Below are 13,916 nucleotides of genomic sequence, written 5' to 3'. Positions count from 1 at the left end.
GCTGGAGAACGGTTCCAGGCAGAGGGAGCAGCGGGCAGAGACCCCAAAGGTGGGAACGCGTGTGGAGTGTTTGGGAAACGGAGCGAAGCCTGTGTGGCTGGAGGTGGCCGTGAGAGGGTGGGAGGCGAGGACTGAGAGGGAACAGAGTGGATGATGCAGGGGCCTTGGTGGCTCTGGTAGGAGAGTGGGGTTTCACTCTTGCTGCGACGGCCAAGGTTTTAACTACAGGTGATGGGGGAGGGGGCATATGATCAGATCTAGGCTTATAAAACATCCCACTGGAGGCCCTGTGGAGGCCGGAGGCCCCCGGGAAGGCAGAGGTCCGTGCAGAGCGGTGGTGGGTGTGGGATAAGAAAATGGCAGTGGGGGTGAGACGAGGAAGGAACCAGTCCTGGGATGCGATTGGGAAGCTGACACCCAGCGGGTTGGTGGCCTTGAGGCGCACCGGGTCGGGATCTCACTGACCGAACTGGGAGACAACAGCAAGAAAAGTGCACATCGGGCCAAGGGCAGCAGGGCACGTCAGTTCTCTCTTGCTCTCTGAAGTCTGGGCAAAGCTCCTGGGAGCAGAAAGGCCGGGAGACAGCACAGCTCTTCCTTTGTGTTTCGTTTCTGTGTATTTCCCCCGACAACGTCTCCGTGGCCTTCTCTTTGCACCAAGGTCCCTGTGGGTACACCCTGAGAGGCACATGGGGCCCCTGCTTCAGCAGGGAAGTGACAAGGTCGTACTTGTGCACCACCACGTTGCCCAGCGGAGGCAACAAGAGCGTTCCCGGATGCCGCAGTGACAGTCCGGGTGGTGACCCTGCTGTGACAGGGGCAGTGCTGGCCGCTTGCGCTTGGCCCAGGGAGGTCAGATCACCTGGTAGGAATCTCGGGGAAGTGGCGATTTGGGTTCATTGTCGGTGAAACCTCCCGGAGGCGGTGTGAGGAGGAGACGCACGGATGCGAGTTTGTCTGGTAGGTAGGTCAGGGTGGTGCCCCTGTCAGGGGAGCGGTGGAGACAAGGCGGAGAGGGCGAGGCTCATTCTGGAACTGTGAGTTCTGGCCGGTTAAAGCAGTGGGTTGTTGAGAGAGTGATCATGCCGGAAAGGAGCGTGGAAGCGAGGCTGAGGGGCGGTGACTTTGTCACGGAGGCGCTGGGGAGCCACAGAGGGCTATGGGCAGGGGGGAGGCCAGGTCACCGCTGGGTGCAGAAGGATCCTCTAGGGCTGCAGGGGCCGGGGAGGGGGGTGGTGGCTGGAGAGGGCAGACAGGGGACATGGTCCAGGGGAGAGAATGAGGTCTGAGCTTGCTGGCTGAGAGAGTGGAGACGGGGGCCGAGTTGGGGGGCAGGAGTCGGGGGGACAGGCTGTGGCTGGTGAGGGGGAGGGGGGAAGGGTGTGCAGCTGGCAAATGGCGGGGGTTGGACTGGATGGATGGCGGGGCTCCCAGGATGGGGGGCCTGGGCGTTGGCCTCAGTGTGAAACCTGGTAGGTGGCCAGGTGGAGACTCGAGGCTCAGGAAACAGTTTAGGAGACCGTTTATTTGGTGGCAGAAGCCACAGAAGAGGTTGAGGTGGCCGTCTTTGGGAGACACTCTCCCAGGGGTCTGGATGGGCGCCGAGACGGTCCCTGAGATGGAGAGCCTGGGCAGGGGACAGAGCAGGACAGGGTCAGATCTCTGACGCACCGTGTTCTCACGTCTGTGGTCCCCCAGTCCTCGGCTTGGCCAAGTCATGACCCCACACCCCCTTGCCCCCAGAGCCCTACAGCCCTGCCGTGTGGGTGATGATGTTCGTCATGTGCCTCACTGTGGTCGCCGTCACCGTTTTCATCTTCGAGTACCTCAGTCCCGTCGGCTACAACCGCAGCCTGGCCACGGGCAAGCGTGAGTCCCCTTCCTCCATCACGTCCGAGCACCCGGACCGCAGATAGAACTACATTTCCCAGCAGCCCCTGGGCGGGGGGGCGGGTAGAGTGGCGGCCTCTGGAGGTGCCAAGAGGCCTTGGGGGCCGCTGGGAATTGTAGTTCCTTCTGCTCCCTCATGGAGTAGAAGGGATTTGGGGTCCATGGTCCCCTCCTGGCCCCCTGCAGGCCCTGGAGGCTCAACCTTCACCATTGGGAAATCCATCTGGCTGCTCTGGGCCCTGGTGTTCAATAACTCGGTCCCCGTGGAGAACCCCCGGGGGACCACCAGCAAAATCATGGTGCTGGTGTGGGCCTTCTTCGCCGTCATCTTCCTCGCCAGCTACACAGCCAACCTGGCCGCCTTCATGATCCAGGAGGAGTATGTGGACACCGTGTCTGGGCTCAGTGACCGAAAGGTGTGTGGCGGGGGCAGGGGGAGGGAGGGGGCGGGGGGGGGAGGGGGGCGGGAGGGGGGAGCTGGCTGGGATGGGAGGTCAGGTCAGAGTTTGGCCGCCGGGAGGTCAGGGAGGATTCCTGGGAGTCTTTTCCCGGAGAGAGTTCCAAAATGGTAGAATCGAACGTTCTGGAAGAGAAAGGTTGTGTTTCTATTTAAGTGTTCCCAGGAGGAGAGAGTGTCCCTAAACGTCCTGGGGTGGGGGTGGGGGGCAGCAATGCCAAATGGGCTATTCTAGACCAGTGCCTCCCTCAAACCGCGAGGAAGGGGGCTAATCTGCGACCTTTCCCCGGTGCAGATCGGTGTTTTTGTAAGACACCATAGAAACGAATTGTGAGAAAAGAAACATAAAATGGAAAAACCAAGACGCGCCGCATTCAAACCCCAAGTTTTACTCAGTTTCAACAGACGTAACATCATTCTGGCCAATCGCTCTGGGGGCACGGCACCGGGCGGGCTCAGTCGGCAGAACGTGCGACTCTTGATCTGGGGGTCGTGAGTTCGAGCCCCACGTTGGGTGTAGGGTTTCCTCCAAAAATACATACATAAATAAACTCCTCTCCAAAAAATTGCTTTTAGTGCTCCCTCTCTCGAGGTCTGTACTTCGCCTCATCACCGATCACGGTTTGTTTGGGGGCTGGTGATATACAGAGCACGCTTGGAGACCCGAGTGGTTAGCTGACCTGTTAGAACCTATCGTGACCCATTAGAAGGCTGAGAAATCAGTTCAGTGGATTCCAACAGCTTTTTTTTTTTTTTTTCTGAACACGTAATATGTTTGCATCTTTGCTTGGGTCGTATACGCACTTGACGTTGGGCCAACACACACCTGTGTGGCTACGTCTGTTGTTAAAAGAGTGAACTGTTTCTGAACGGATGGGTACATAGCAACTGCCTCCAGCCGCCCCCCCCCCCTCGCCCCGCCCTGTGCCAAGCGCCTGCCCCTGGGACCTCCCATGATCCAGCAAGTTAAGGGTTAATGCCTGGCACGTCAGGGGCCTCTGGGACCCTTCTGGAACTCTGGAGCCAGTGTCTCTTCTGATCCGGCCATGCTGGCTGTTAGAGATTCCCACAGTACTCCCTGATCATGTGTACGTATACGCGTGTGGACACACATGCACGCGTATCTGTGGCGACCTGCGGATGTGTCTGCTGGGTTGGAGTCGAAAAGGGTCGTGGTGAGCGAGCTTGAGAAACGCTTCTGGACCGGGGCGCCTGCCAGATGGCCGGCGTCCCCCAGAACAGAGCGTCTGGGTCAAGGATGTCCTTGACCCAGATGGCCCCAGGGGGGCGCCCTAATAACTTCCCATTCCGCCCTAGTTCCAGCGGCCCCAGGAGCAGTACCCGCCCCTGAAGTTTGGGACGGTGCCCAACGGGTCCACGGAGAAGAACATTCGCAGCAACTACCCGGACATGCATAGCTACATGGTGCGCCACAACCAGCCCCGCGTAGAGGAAGCGCTCACTCAGCTCAAGGCAGGGTCAGCGCAGACTCGGGCTGGGGGGGGGCGGGGGGCCGCCGGGGGCCTTGAGGCTGCTCCGCGATAGCGAGGGGCCGGGGGGGTCGTTCATCAGCCTCAGAGGTCAGCCAGGGGTGGGCCAGCTGGGAGGGCAGAGGTCACGGACGGCGGGCGCGAGCTCCCCCTTCCAGAAGTAGCGTCCTTGTGGTGTTTTCAGAGATCTAGTGGCCACAGATTCTGGGGCCAGACTGCCAGGGTTGAAATCCTGGCTCTGGCTCTTCCCGGCTGTGTGACCTCGGGCCAGTTACTCGACCTCTCTGAGCCTCGGTTTCCCCCTCTGTAAAATGGGGATAACAAGAGAACGCGCCCATCAAGTTGTTATAAGAATGATTACGGTTCTCATTATCGGTTAGTATAACACATTATTTAGTAGTACTGCTGGGCACACTGTGGGTGTTTGCTGTTATTATTATTTTCAGTATGAGCATTAGACCTGAACTCGCCGGAATCCGTACTTGGATTAGTGTTTCTTTTCTTTTTTTAATATATTTTTTAACTTCAGCCTCCCAAATCACAGGGATAAAGTTAAGTTCAGGCTCCGAAGTACAGACCAAGGTTCTAACAAAGCTGGGCACAGTAACTGTCCTCCCTGTTCCTCCTCGATTGCGTTATTCAAAGTGCATATATTTCCTTAGCCCCTAGTCTATGCCAGGCTAGTGAAGAAACAGACCATAATCCCGGCTTTGGGAAATGAACCAGAAACACACAAATAGAGAAATCAGTATGATTGCTGCAGAAAGTGCGGGTGAGTTAGGACGCGTCTGAATTGGGACACATTCACCAAGGTGTTCAGGGCGGGCCTCTCGGAGGAGGTGACCGGAGCAGAGCCCCAGAGGACGTGAGGGTTAGCCAGGTGGACTTACGGAGGCAGAGCCTTGCAGGCAGAGGAAACAGGTTGTGCAAAGGGCCTGAGACAGGAGTGGTCTTGCGGCTGTAGGGCAGAGAGCTGACCGAGGGGAAGATGAGAGTGAGACGCGGGTGTGGGACCTGAGGCTGAGGTCAGGGCTGGGTTTTCTTCGAAGGGCAGTGAGAAGCCATGAAGAGGGGGGAATTTAGGCAGGGGAAGGGCGTGATCTGATTTCTGTTTGCAAATGCCCCTTCTGGCTGCCCTGTGGCCAATGGATGGTCGGGCATCAGCGGGACCAGGGTGGAAGCTATCGCGTCCTCTGGATCACCGTCCCCAAGGCCCACCCTCTGCTCACCCCTCCAGTAGCCACTCCTAACCGAATCGTTTTTTACCGCTCTGTCTCGATTGAAATTTTTGAAAAGAAAGCTAACCGATCCGGTTGAAGGAAAATGTTGGGTACGCATCGCAAAGCGGCGGGGTGGGGGGTTGGACTCTCAGAACCAGTTGCAGACAGGAAACCGAGGCTTTGTGAGAACGTGCAAGTCATTCGTTCCTTTTGAAATGTTTTAAGGAACACCACCTCTGTGCCAGGCACAGTTCCTGCACTGGATAACAATAGACAACACAAGAGGTAAGTTGCATGGATCGTTAGGAGTAAACAGACAGAGGTGTCTTTTTCTCTCTCAGTAAGAAGTCCAAGGCGGGCATGACAGCTCAAAGATACCGTCAACGATCCCAACCCTTTCCACGTATTCGTTCCGCCATCCTTCCAGCCTAGACCTTCTTGCTCACTGTGATTGCCTCATGGTCACAAGATGGCTGCTGCCGCGCTGCAGCCTTCGTTCCAGGCGAGAAGGCGGAGGAAGCGCGAAATTGTGGAGGACTTCCTCCCGGCAAGGCCTTGCCTTTTTAGTGGGGGGAGAGTCTGCCTTTCTGGGGGAACTTCTGGCTGTTTCGCGGGCGTGTGCCAGATGGTCACTCCTAGCTGCAGAGGAGGCTGGGAAACTGAGTGCGTCAGCCTTCGGGCCGCCGTTGTAGACGATGGCAGAGGGAGAGGTCACAAAGGGAAACTGTGCCAGCCAAGCCGTCCGCCGGAGTCCTGCCCTTGTGCAGTTTGTGTTTTGCCACCGAGAAGCCTCTCCCGTGTATCTTTTCCTTCTCAGGGGCTCTCCTTCCGCCGTCTGTCTTGACCCCTGGGGGGGGGGGGGGCGGGGATCACACAGTCTCTTGTCTCCACCTCTGCCTGTGTCCCCTCGGGGCTTCCTTCCCCTGCAGACCTCTCACTTCTGATACCGAGAACGAGAACGGGAGCACCTTCTCATGAGTCACCTCTTCTTTCTTTCCCCTCCTGTCTCTTCACTGCTGTTCTCTCTGCCCCACGCCCCACCCCTGCAGAGATCTGTCCCCCCCTTCTCCTTCACCCTCCCCCTTGAAGCACCACGAACTCGAGGTGTGTTGGGTAACAGGCTTTTCTTTTTAAACCGAGACTTTGGGGGCGCCTGGGTGGCTCCGTCGGTTAAGCGTCCGCCTGTGGGTTTCTGCTCAGGTCATAATCTCCCGGTTCGTGGGTTCGAGCCCCATGTCGGGTTCTGTGTTGGCAGCATGGAGCCTGCTTGGGATTCTCTCTCTCTCTCTCTCTCTCTCTCTCTCTCTCTCTGCCCCTCCTCCACTCGCACTTTATCTCTCTCAAAATAAATAAGTAAGCTTAAAAAAAAAGTACAAACAGAGAGGCTAAACAAGTTCAAGGTCAGAATTCCGCCCTGGAGAGAACCCGACTCCTTGTCCCCCAACATGAATCTGTTTCCTTGCCTTCCGCATCACCTCCATCCTTCCCGCTTCCCTTGGCTCCTGGCCCTGCGTCCCTGAAACTGCTTACGTTGTCATCTCTTCTCTGACGGATCCTCCTCCCTCCCTCTTGAAAGGTCCTGGTGATTACAGTAGGTCCGCCCAGATAATCCAGGATAATCTCCCCATCCCAAGATGCTTCATTTAATCACATCTGCCATATTCACAGGTTCCAAATATTAGGGTGTGGGTATCTTGGGGGGCATTATTCTTTCTACCCCCAGTTCTCAGAGCATAATCTCTCTCCAACCGGAGATGTGGATTCTGCGTGGGCACAACTCCTTGGCCCCAGGGACCCCTCTGGCAATAGGGGGTGGGGCGGGGAGAGTCCTCAAAAGCAGGGGGCCCAGAACAGCACTCCCTTGCCTGAGGTCTGAGGGGTGTGTTGAGTTTGGAGAATCATGGGCAGAGGTGTTGGGACACAGAATAGCACAGGAAAAAAAAAAAAAAGAAAAGTTTTTTAATTTTTTTTTAATGTTTATTTTTGAGACAGAGACAGAGGGTGAGTAGGGGAGGGGCATAGAGAGGGAGACACAGAATCTGAAACAGGCTCCAGGCTCTGAGCTGTCAGCACAGAGCCCCACGCGGGGCTCGAATTCACCGACCTCGAGATCATGACCTGGGCCGAAGTCGGAAGCTGAATCGACTGAGCCACCCAGGCGTCCCTTTATTATTTTTTTAAACGTTTATTTTCGAGAGAGAGAGGGCGTGAGAAGGGGAGGGGCAGAGAGAGAGGGAGCCAGAATCTGAATCTAGGTTCTGCGGTGTCAGCACGGAGTCCCGTGTGGGCCTCGAACTCACAAACGGTGACATCATGGCCTGAGCCCAAGTCGGGCGCTTAACCAACTGAGCCACCCAGGCGCCCCCAGGGGTGTTCAACAGCCCTGATCGTACAATCAGACGGCCCTGGCTTGGAATGGGAGCTACCCCTTACTTGCCGTGGGCCCTGGGCCAGTCAACTCAGCTTCTGAGCCCTAATTTTTGCCTTCATAACATGGAGTCAACAATCCCCCCGGGGTTACAAAGTGGCTCTGGGAAACGGAGACGCCAGGAACCAAGATTCCTGTCCGCCTTGTCGGTTTTGTCCTCTCAGGGGCCACTGGCTCTCATCTCAGGCTCTCTGCACAGATCTTGGCTTCGGCTGTGCCCACGGACGCTGTATGGCCCCCAGTTTCCCTGCAGGTGTTCAGCTCCAGGGTCCGGCGGGAGCCCTGGCGCCGCCTCGGTTCAATTTCACGGCTCTGCTAGTGAGAATCCCGCCGGTCCAGCGAGGAGTCGGGTGCCCTTGGCCGGGCCAACCAGCAGCGGCCAGGGTGGGACCTGGTCACGTGGTTCCGGGGCCGCCACGCCCCTGCGCCGCTCAGGTTCTCAAAGATGAACCTCGGGGAACCTGCTGGCAAACAAAATCTGGTGCTCATTTCCAGAACGCGCTTCCTCCACCGGCCTCCTGCTTTTCCAGGGGGTTTCCTGGTGGACCCCTCAGCACCCTTCCCAGGGCTCCCCCATCTGGAGGAGAGCCCCTGTCTCTGTGCCCAGCACGACCGCCTGTCGCCTTCACATTCCCTAGCTTCTTGAACAAAATTTCCCTTCCCCCCAACTGTCTTTGAACCTCTCCTTAACGGTATTCTTTGCCTGACACTTGCTTGTTGTTAAAACTAAGGTAGAGGGGTACCTGGGTGGCTCAGTCAGTTCAGGTCACAATCCCATGGTTTGTGAGTTCCAGCCCCACTAAAGGCCCTCTGCTGTCAGCCCGGAGCCGGCTTCGGATCCTCTGTCTCCCTCTCTCTCTGCCCCTCTCCCGCTTGCGTGCACCTGCTCGCTCTTCTCTCTCTCTCTCTCTCTCTCTCTCAAAAATAAATAAACATTAAAAAAATAATAACAAGGTGGAAAGAGAAGCGCTCTCCCCCACCCCTCCTTAACCTTTGTGTATGATTCCAGGAGTTTCTTCCTGCCTTTTTTTTTCCCCCCTAGAGCAGACCTGGGGAACCATACGCGTAATTTAAATGTTTCTATCAGCCACACTCGAAGAAACGGGATAGTAATCTTAGTGATGTTTACCCCAATATCCCCCATATGTTCTTTCCATAGTAATATGAAAATCAATGGCCACAAAACATTAATGAGATGGGTTCTTTTTTCTTTTTTTTTTCCGTTTGGGGGCTTTGAGGCGTGTTAACACGCACAGTTGCCTCTGAATTTGGAGTCGCCACATTCCCAGTGCAAAAGAGTGACACCCGACTAGTGACTGCCATTCTGGACAGTGTAGATCCAGAACACTTTTGACCTCTTTTTTTTTTTTTTTTTTAAAGTTTATTTATTTATTTATTTATTTATTTATTTAGTAATCTCTGCATCCAAGGTGGGGCTTGAACTCACGACCCCGAGATCAAGAGCCGCGCCCTCTTTGGAGTGAGGCAGCCAGGCGCCTCTTTTTACCTCTTTTGTTGTTCCATTTTCTTCCCTTCCTTTTCCTCCTTCGTCTCCTCCTCGGCGTCGTCTCTATTCTATTTTACTTTTATTTTTATTTTTGAGAGAGACAGAGCGTCAGCGGGGGAGGGGCAGAGAGAGAGAGAGAGAGAAAAACACAGAATCCGACGCAGGCTCCAGGCTCCCAGCTGTCGGCGCAGAGCCCGACGTGGGGCTCGAACTCACGAACCGTGAGATCGTGACCTGAGCCAACGGAGCCCCTCAGGGGGCCCCTCCTCTGCCGCCCTCTTGCTCCTCCTTCTCTGGAACTTGTTCCCGCTTCCTCCTCTCCTTTGCTCGCTCCACCCCCCACACAGTGTGTGTGTGTGTGTGTGTGTGTGTGTGTGTGTGCGCGCGTGCGTGCACGGGAGGGGCAGAGAGAGAGAGAGAGAGAGAGAGAGAGAGAGAGGGGAGAGAATCCCAAGCAGGCTCCGCACTGTCAGCGCAGAGCCCCAGTTTCTAACCCAGTTTCTAACTCAGTTTCTAACTCGGAAACTGTGAGGTCATACAGGGTCATACAGGGTCTCCCCGCCCCCTTAGGATCGCTGGAACGTTGGCTCCAAACTCCCTTCCCAAGAATCCTGCAAAGTCCGGTGCTTCTCAGGGTCACTCTGGCGGATTTAATTCGCTTTTTGGAACATCTCGCCGGCCCGAGCGTATCTTCCCAGCTCCACAACCTATCGACCCAAATCGGAACCCACGCCTCCCCCGAGTCCCCAGAAAAGCTCCCCCCCCGCCCCCCCCCTCCGCGCTGGCCTCTCAGCTCCGAATGTCTAGGGCTGGGACCCCGCTCTCCTCCGGAATTCGAGGCGCGCTGCCGCCCGCTGCTGGGAAGTGTTTCCTGGCCGCGTTAAAAGACGTAAAAAGAAACGGGTGAAATTAATTTTAACAGTGCGTCTTACTTAACCAGGTATAGTCCAAATATTGCAACGTGCGATCAGTACGGAAATGGTTGGGACCTTTTACATAATCCCCCCCGCCCCGCACCCCCGCAAGAAGCCGGGGTGCGTTTTACACTCAGCGCATCTCAGATCAGACGCGCCGCGTTGAAGGGCCCAGAATAGCCACGCGGCGTGTAGCTACCGTATTGGGCCCGCCGGGCCTGCATCACGTAAATGCAGATTTTCCTAGTGAACCTTAGGAGCAAGCCCTGGGCCCCACCCCGAGCCCCCTGGGACTTTCTCCCTTCCTTACTCACCCCCAGGGTATCCGACCCAGCCAGCCAGCCGACTCATCGCGCCCTCTCCCCTCTCCTAACCATTCGTCCTCAGCCCCTCCCTCTAGGGAGCCCCCTGGGGATTCGAGATCCTCTCCCTCTGTACTGCACCGCGGGGCGGTCTCCCCGGGCCCTGCCTACTTCCGGGGGGCTTGAGGCCCCATTCCTTGGGAATCGGAGGCATTGCCTTCCTCTTGGACTTATCCAGGTATGCCTCTGGTCGTCGGTCTGTTTCCTCGGGGAGCAAGAATGCAGTGACTCAGGGGGACCCCGTGTCCAGAGAATCCACTCGGTTCCTGAGTTTGGGAGAGCAGCCCCATCTCAAAAAAAAGGACTCCAAATCTATCCCACCCCTGACTTCGGACCAGGATAGACACCTGTTTTGTTTTGTTTTGTTCATCCAAATGTCAGCCACAACCCCCGCCCCCCAACAACCCCCTCCATTGCTTGAGGCTCCAACCCGTGTCTTTTTATAATTCATCTCTGTGTTGTCGGGGCTGTTGTTGTTGAGATGTGACATGCACAAGCTAAGCGTGAAGCTCAAGGATTTGTCTGTGTCCCACGTGCACATGCGGACGGGCGGGCGACCACCCCCAGATTAGGGTATGGGAAATTTCCAGCCCCTCTCTGGTCACCCTAGATTGTCACTGTAAATTAGCATTGCCCGGTTGGGGATATCCCGTAAGCAGAAGCGCACGGGTTGTATGTGGTAGCTTTTGTGTCTGGCCTGTTTTGCCCGAGCTCTGTTCTGCTGGGGAACGTTTGGATTATTTCCAGTGTTCGGCCATTAGGAAGGTTCTATGAACCTTCTTTTTTTTTTTTTTTTTTTTTTTTCTTTCTTAAGTTTATTTATTTATTTTGAGAGAGAGAGAGTGAGAGTGTGTGTGTGTGTGTGTGTGTGCACGGGAGGGGCAGAGAGAGAGAGGGGAGAGAATCCCAAGCAGGCTCCGCACTGTCAGCGCAGAGCCCCAGTTTCTAACCCAGTTTCTAACTCAGTTTCTAACTCGGAAACTGTGAGGTCACGACCTGCGCTGAAACCGCTCAACTCACCGCCCCCGCCCCCGGCGCCCCCTCTACTGGGAACATCCCTGTGGAAGTCTTTGGGGGGATGTACACATGCATTTTTCTTGGGCCAACACGCATGGGCGCAAACTACAGGGTCGTAGGGAGGTGTATGCTTACCTTTTAAAAGATACTTCCCTGGGGCGCCGGGGTGGCTCAGCCGGTGGAGCGTCCGGCTTCGGCTCAGGTCACGATCTCACGGTTCGTGAGTTCGAACCCCGCGTCGGGTGAGTTCGAACCCCGCGTTGGGCTCTGTGCTGACAGCTCGGAGCCTGCTTTGGCTTCTCTCTCTCTCTCTTTCTGCCCCTCCCCTGCTTGTGCTCTGTCTCTCTCTCTCAGAAATAATAAATGAATAAACTTTATAAATGAAGGAAGGAAGGAAGGAAGGATGCTTCTAGACATCTGCCAAAGTGGTTGGGTCAACTTCCACACCGGCAGCGCGTTCCTCTGGTCCCGTATCCTTGCCAAGGCCTGGATCCTTCCCATCTCGTTTTCATTTACTGTAGTGTTCATTCTACATCAAGTTCTGCTCTAACTCATGTAATGAGGTCATTCTCAGCTTTCTGGGGCTCCCGTTAAGTCTGTGGCCTCACAGTTCTGGAGGCTCCCGGTGCTCCGGGTTCCTTCTCAGGGCCAGGGAAGGAACTCCCCATGGCTCGTAGCTGGGCATCTTCCCGCCGTGTCTTCACGTCGTCTTCCATTTCCGCGTCTCAGTGTCCAAAGTCCCCCCTTTTTGTGGGGACGCCCGTCTTGTTGGATCAGGGCCCGCCTTATTTTATCTTGATCACCTCTGTAAAGACCCTACCTCCAACTAAGGCAGGACTTCCATGTACAACTGTTGGGAGAGGTGACTCAACGCGGGCTTGCGCTGACAGCCGCAAGCCCGACGCAGGGCTCGAACTCCTGAACCATGAGATCATGACCCGAACCAAAGATGGACGCTCAACCGATTGACCCACTCAGACGCCCCTCAACCCATGATATTTTAGAGGTGAAGATTATCATTCCCATTTTATAGATGAGGAAACTGAGGCGTAGCAAGGTCCCACAGCTGCTGGTAGCAGCGCTCGGATTTGAACCCTGGCCATTGGATTCTGAGCCCAGCCCCTCCACCACTCCACTACCTTGCCTCGGGTGGGCAGAATCCCAGAATCACCCTCTTTGTGCCCCTCCCCAGAAGCCTCTTGGACTCAAAGAATATCTTGCGTTTCTCACTGTCCCCTCTCGCTCTGACTTCCTCCTTCGGCAGAAATTCTTTTTCTCCCCAGTATTCCTTTCTACTCTTTTCCCCCCTTAGTTCTATTTTTATCGGAGTTAGACATCCACATAGTTTGCAGAGTCAAATACAAGATCTCTCTGGTTTTTTAACGAAAGCCAACAGCGTCCCATCTGCCTACCCTTCCCGTCTCGCCCGCCCCAGAGCAATCTGCGTTTACCTCATTTATTGTATCATTTTGCTGTTTGTGTCCCTGTCTCGAAATACTGTGTTTGTATGGCTACCTCTTGATTTTTCAATTTTGGGTATTTTCCATTCACTTCTTACTATGGGAGACACATACTCATACTCTTATTCAAATTACCCCAGCCTCCCACACTGTGATTCTGGCTAGATGAAAATGCAGTGTTTATATGTTATGACTGTGTAAATGCTCCCACAGCTGCCAGAAGTAGTAAACCATGATTACTTTCCTCTCCTACACAATTCTTTGTTTTTCCTGGAGTTAATCATTGTCTTTCTTTTTTTTTTTTTTTTCCCCACTTGCTTAGTGGCTGAGTTTTCTTTGTTAATTCAAAATGCTCTTAACTATGTGAATCTCTTCTTCACATACTCATTTGCATCAGGTACTCCGTTAATTTCACCATACTGACGAAGCTTCCCTCGTGGCCTCTGACCTGCTCCGGCATGCTGCATAGCTACTATCCCCATCCTTTCACCGGTCCCCTGGTTTGGATTCTGTCACATCCTAAACCTCACTCTTCCTGGATTTTTCTCTCTTGCTCTTTTGAGCTTCCTGACAAAAGGCACATGGCGCACACGCGTGTGTGCCCGTGTGTGTAAAATTTTAGAGACACTGCATGTCGAAAACATCTTTAGTCTTGATAGGCCTTCTGGCTGGGTATAAAATTCTGGGCTGGAGCTCATTTTCTCTCTAATTTTTTTTAATATTTATTTTTGAGGAAGAGAGAGCGAGCGAGCTAACGAGGCAGGGGAAGAAAGCAAGAGGGAGAGAATATCCAAAGCAGGCTCTGCACGGACAGCAGACAGCCCAACGCAGGGCTCGAACTCACAAACCTCGAGATCATGACCTGAGCCGAAGTCAGACACTTAGCCGGCTGAGCCACCCAGGCGCCCTTCCTCTAGAATTTTGAAGGCATCGCTCTGTTGTCTGCTAATTACCAGCGTCACTGGTAAAAAATCCAAAATCATTCTGATCCGTAAGCCTGTGTGTCACCTGTTTTTCTTCTCAGTGCGTTGACATTTCTCAGTGAAGCGTCTTCGTTCATTTTCAGCTGGACCTCCCAAGGGTGTCCTCCTGTCATTCATTCTGGGAAACTTCCTTGATTTCTTTCAGTTGTGATTTCCCCCTTCCCTCCATTTCTCTCTGGAACTCTTAT

At 54.7% G+C, this 13,916-nt stretch overlaps 1 protein-coding gene across 2 annotated transcripts in view; it reads left to right on the top strand.

The window, feature by feature from the left end:
- Positions 1-13,916, top strand: part of GRIN2D (glutamate ionotropic receptor NMDA type subunit 2D) — a 39,636-nt gene that overhangs the window by 16,287 nt on the left and 9,433 nt on the right. For both annotated transcript variants that reach the window (XM_078439603.2, XM_078439604.2), the window contains 3 exons: positions 1,744-1,869; positions 2,077-2,306; positions 3,665-3,825. In XM_078439603.2, coding sequence (XP_078295729.1) covers positions 1,744-1,869; positions 2,077-2,306; positions 3,665-3,825 — 517 coding nt within the window. The remainder of the gene's footprint in view (positions 1-1,743; positions 1,870-2,076; positions 2,307-3,664; positions 3,826-13,916) is intronic.

This window comes from Panthera onca, chromosome E2, assembly GCF_046562875.1.
Source record: "Panthera onca isolate mPanOnc1 chromosome E2, mPanOnc1 haplotype 2, whole genome shotgun sequence".
NCBI classification, from domain to species: domain Eukaryota; kingdom Metazoa; phylum Chordata; class Mammalia; order Carnivora; family Felidae; genus Panthera; species Panthera onca.
This window is presented reverse-complemented; position numbering and strand designations above follow the sequence as displayed.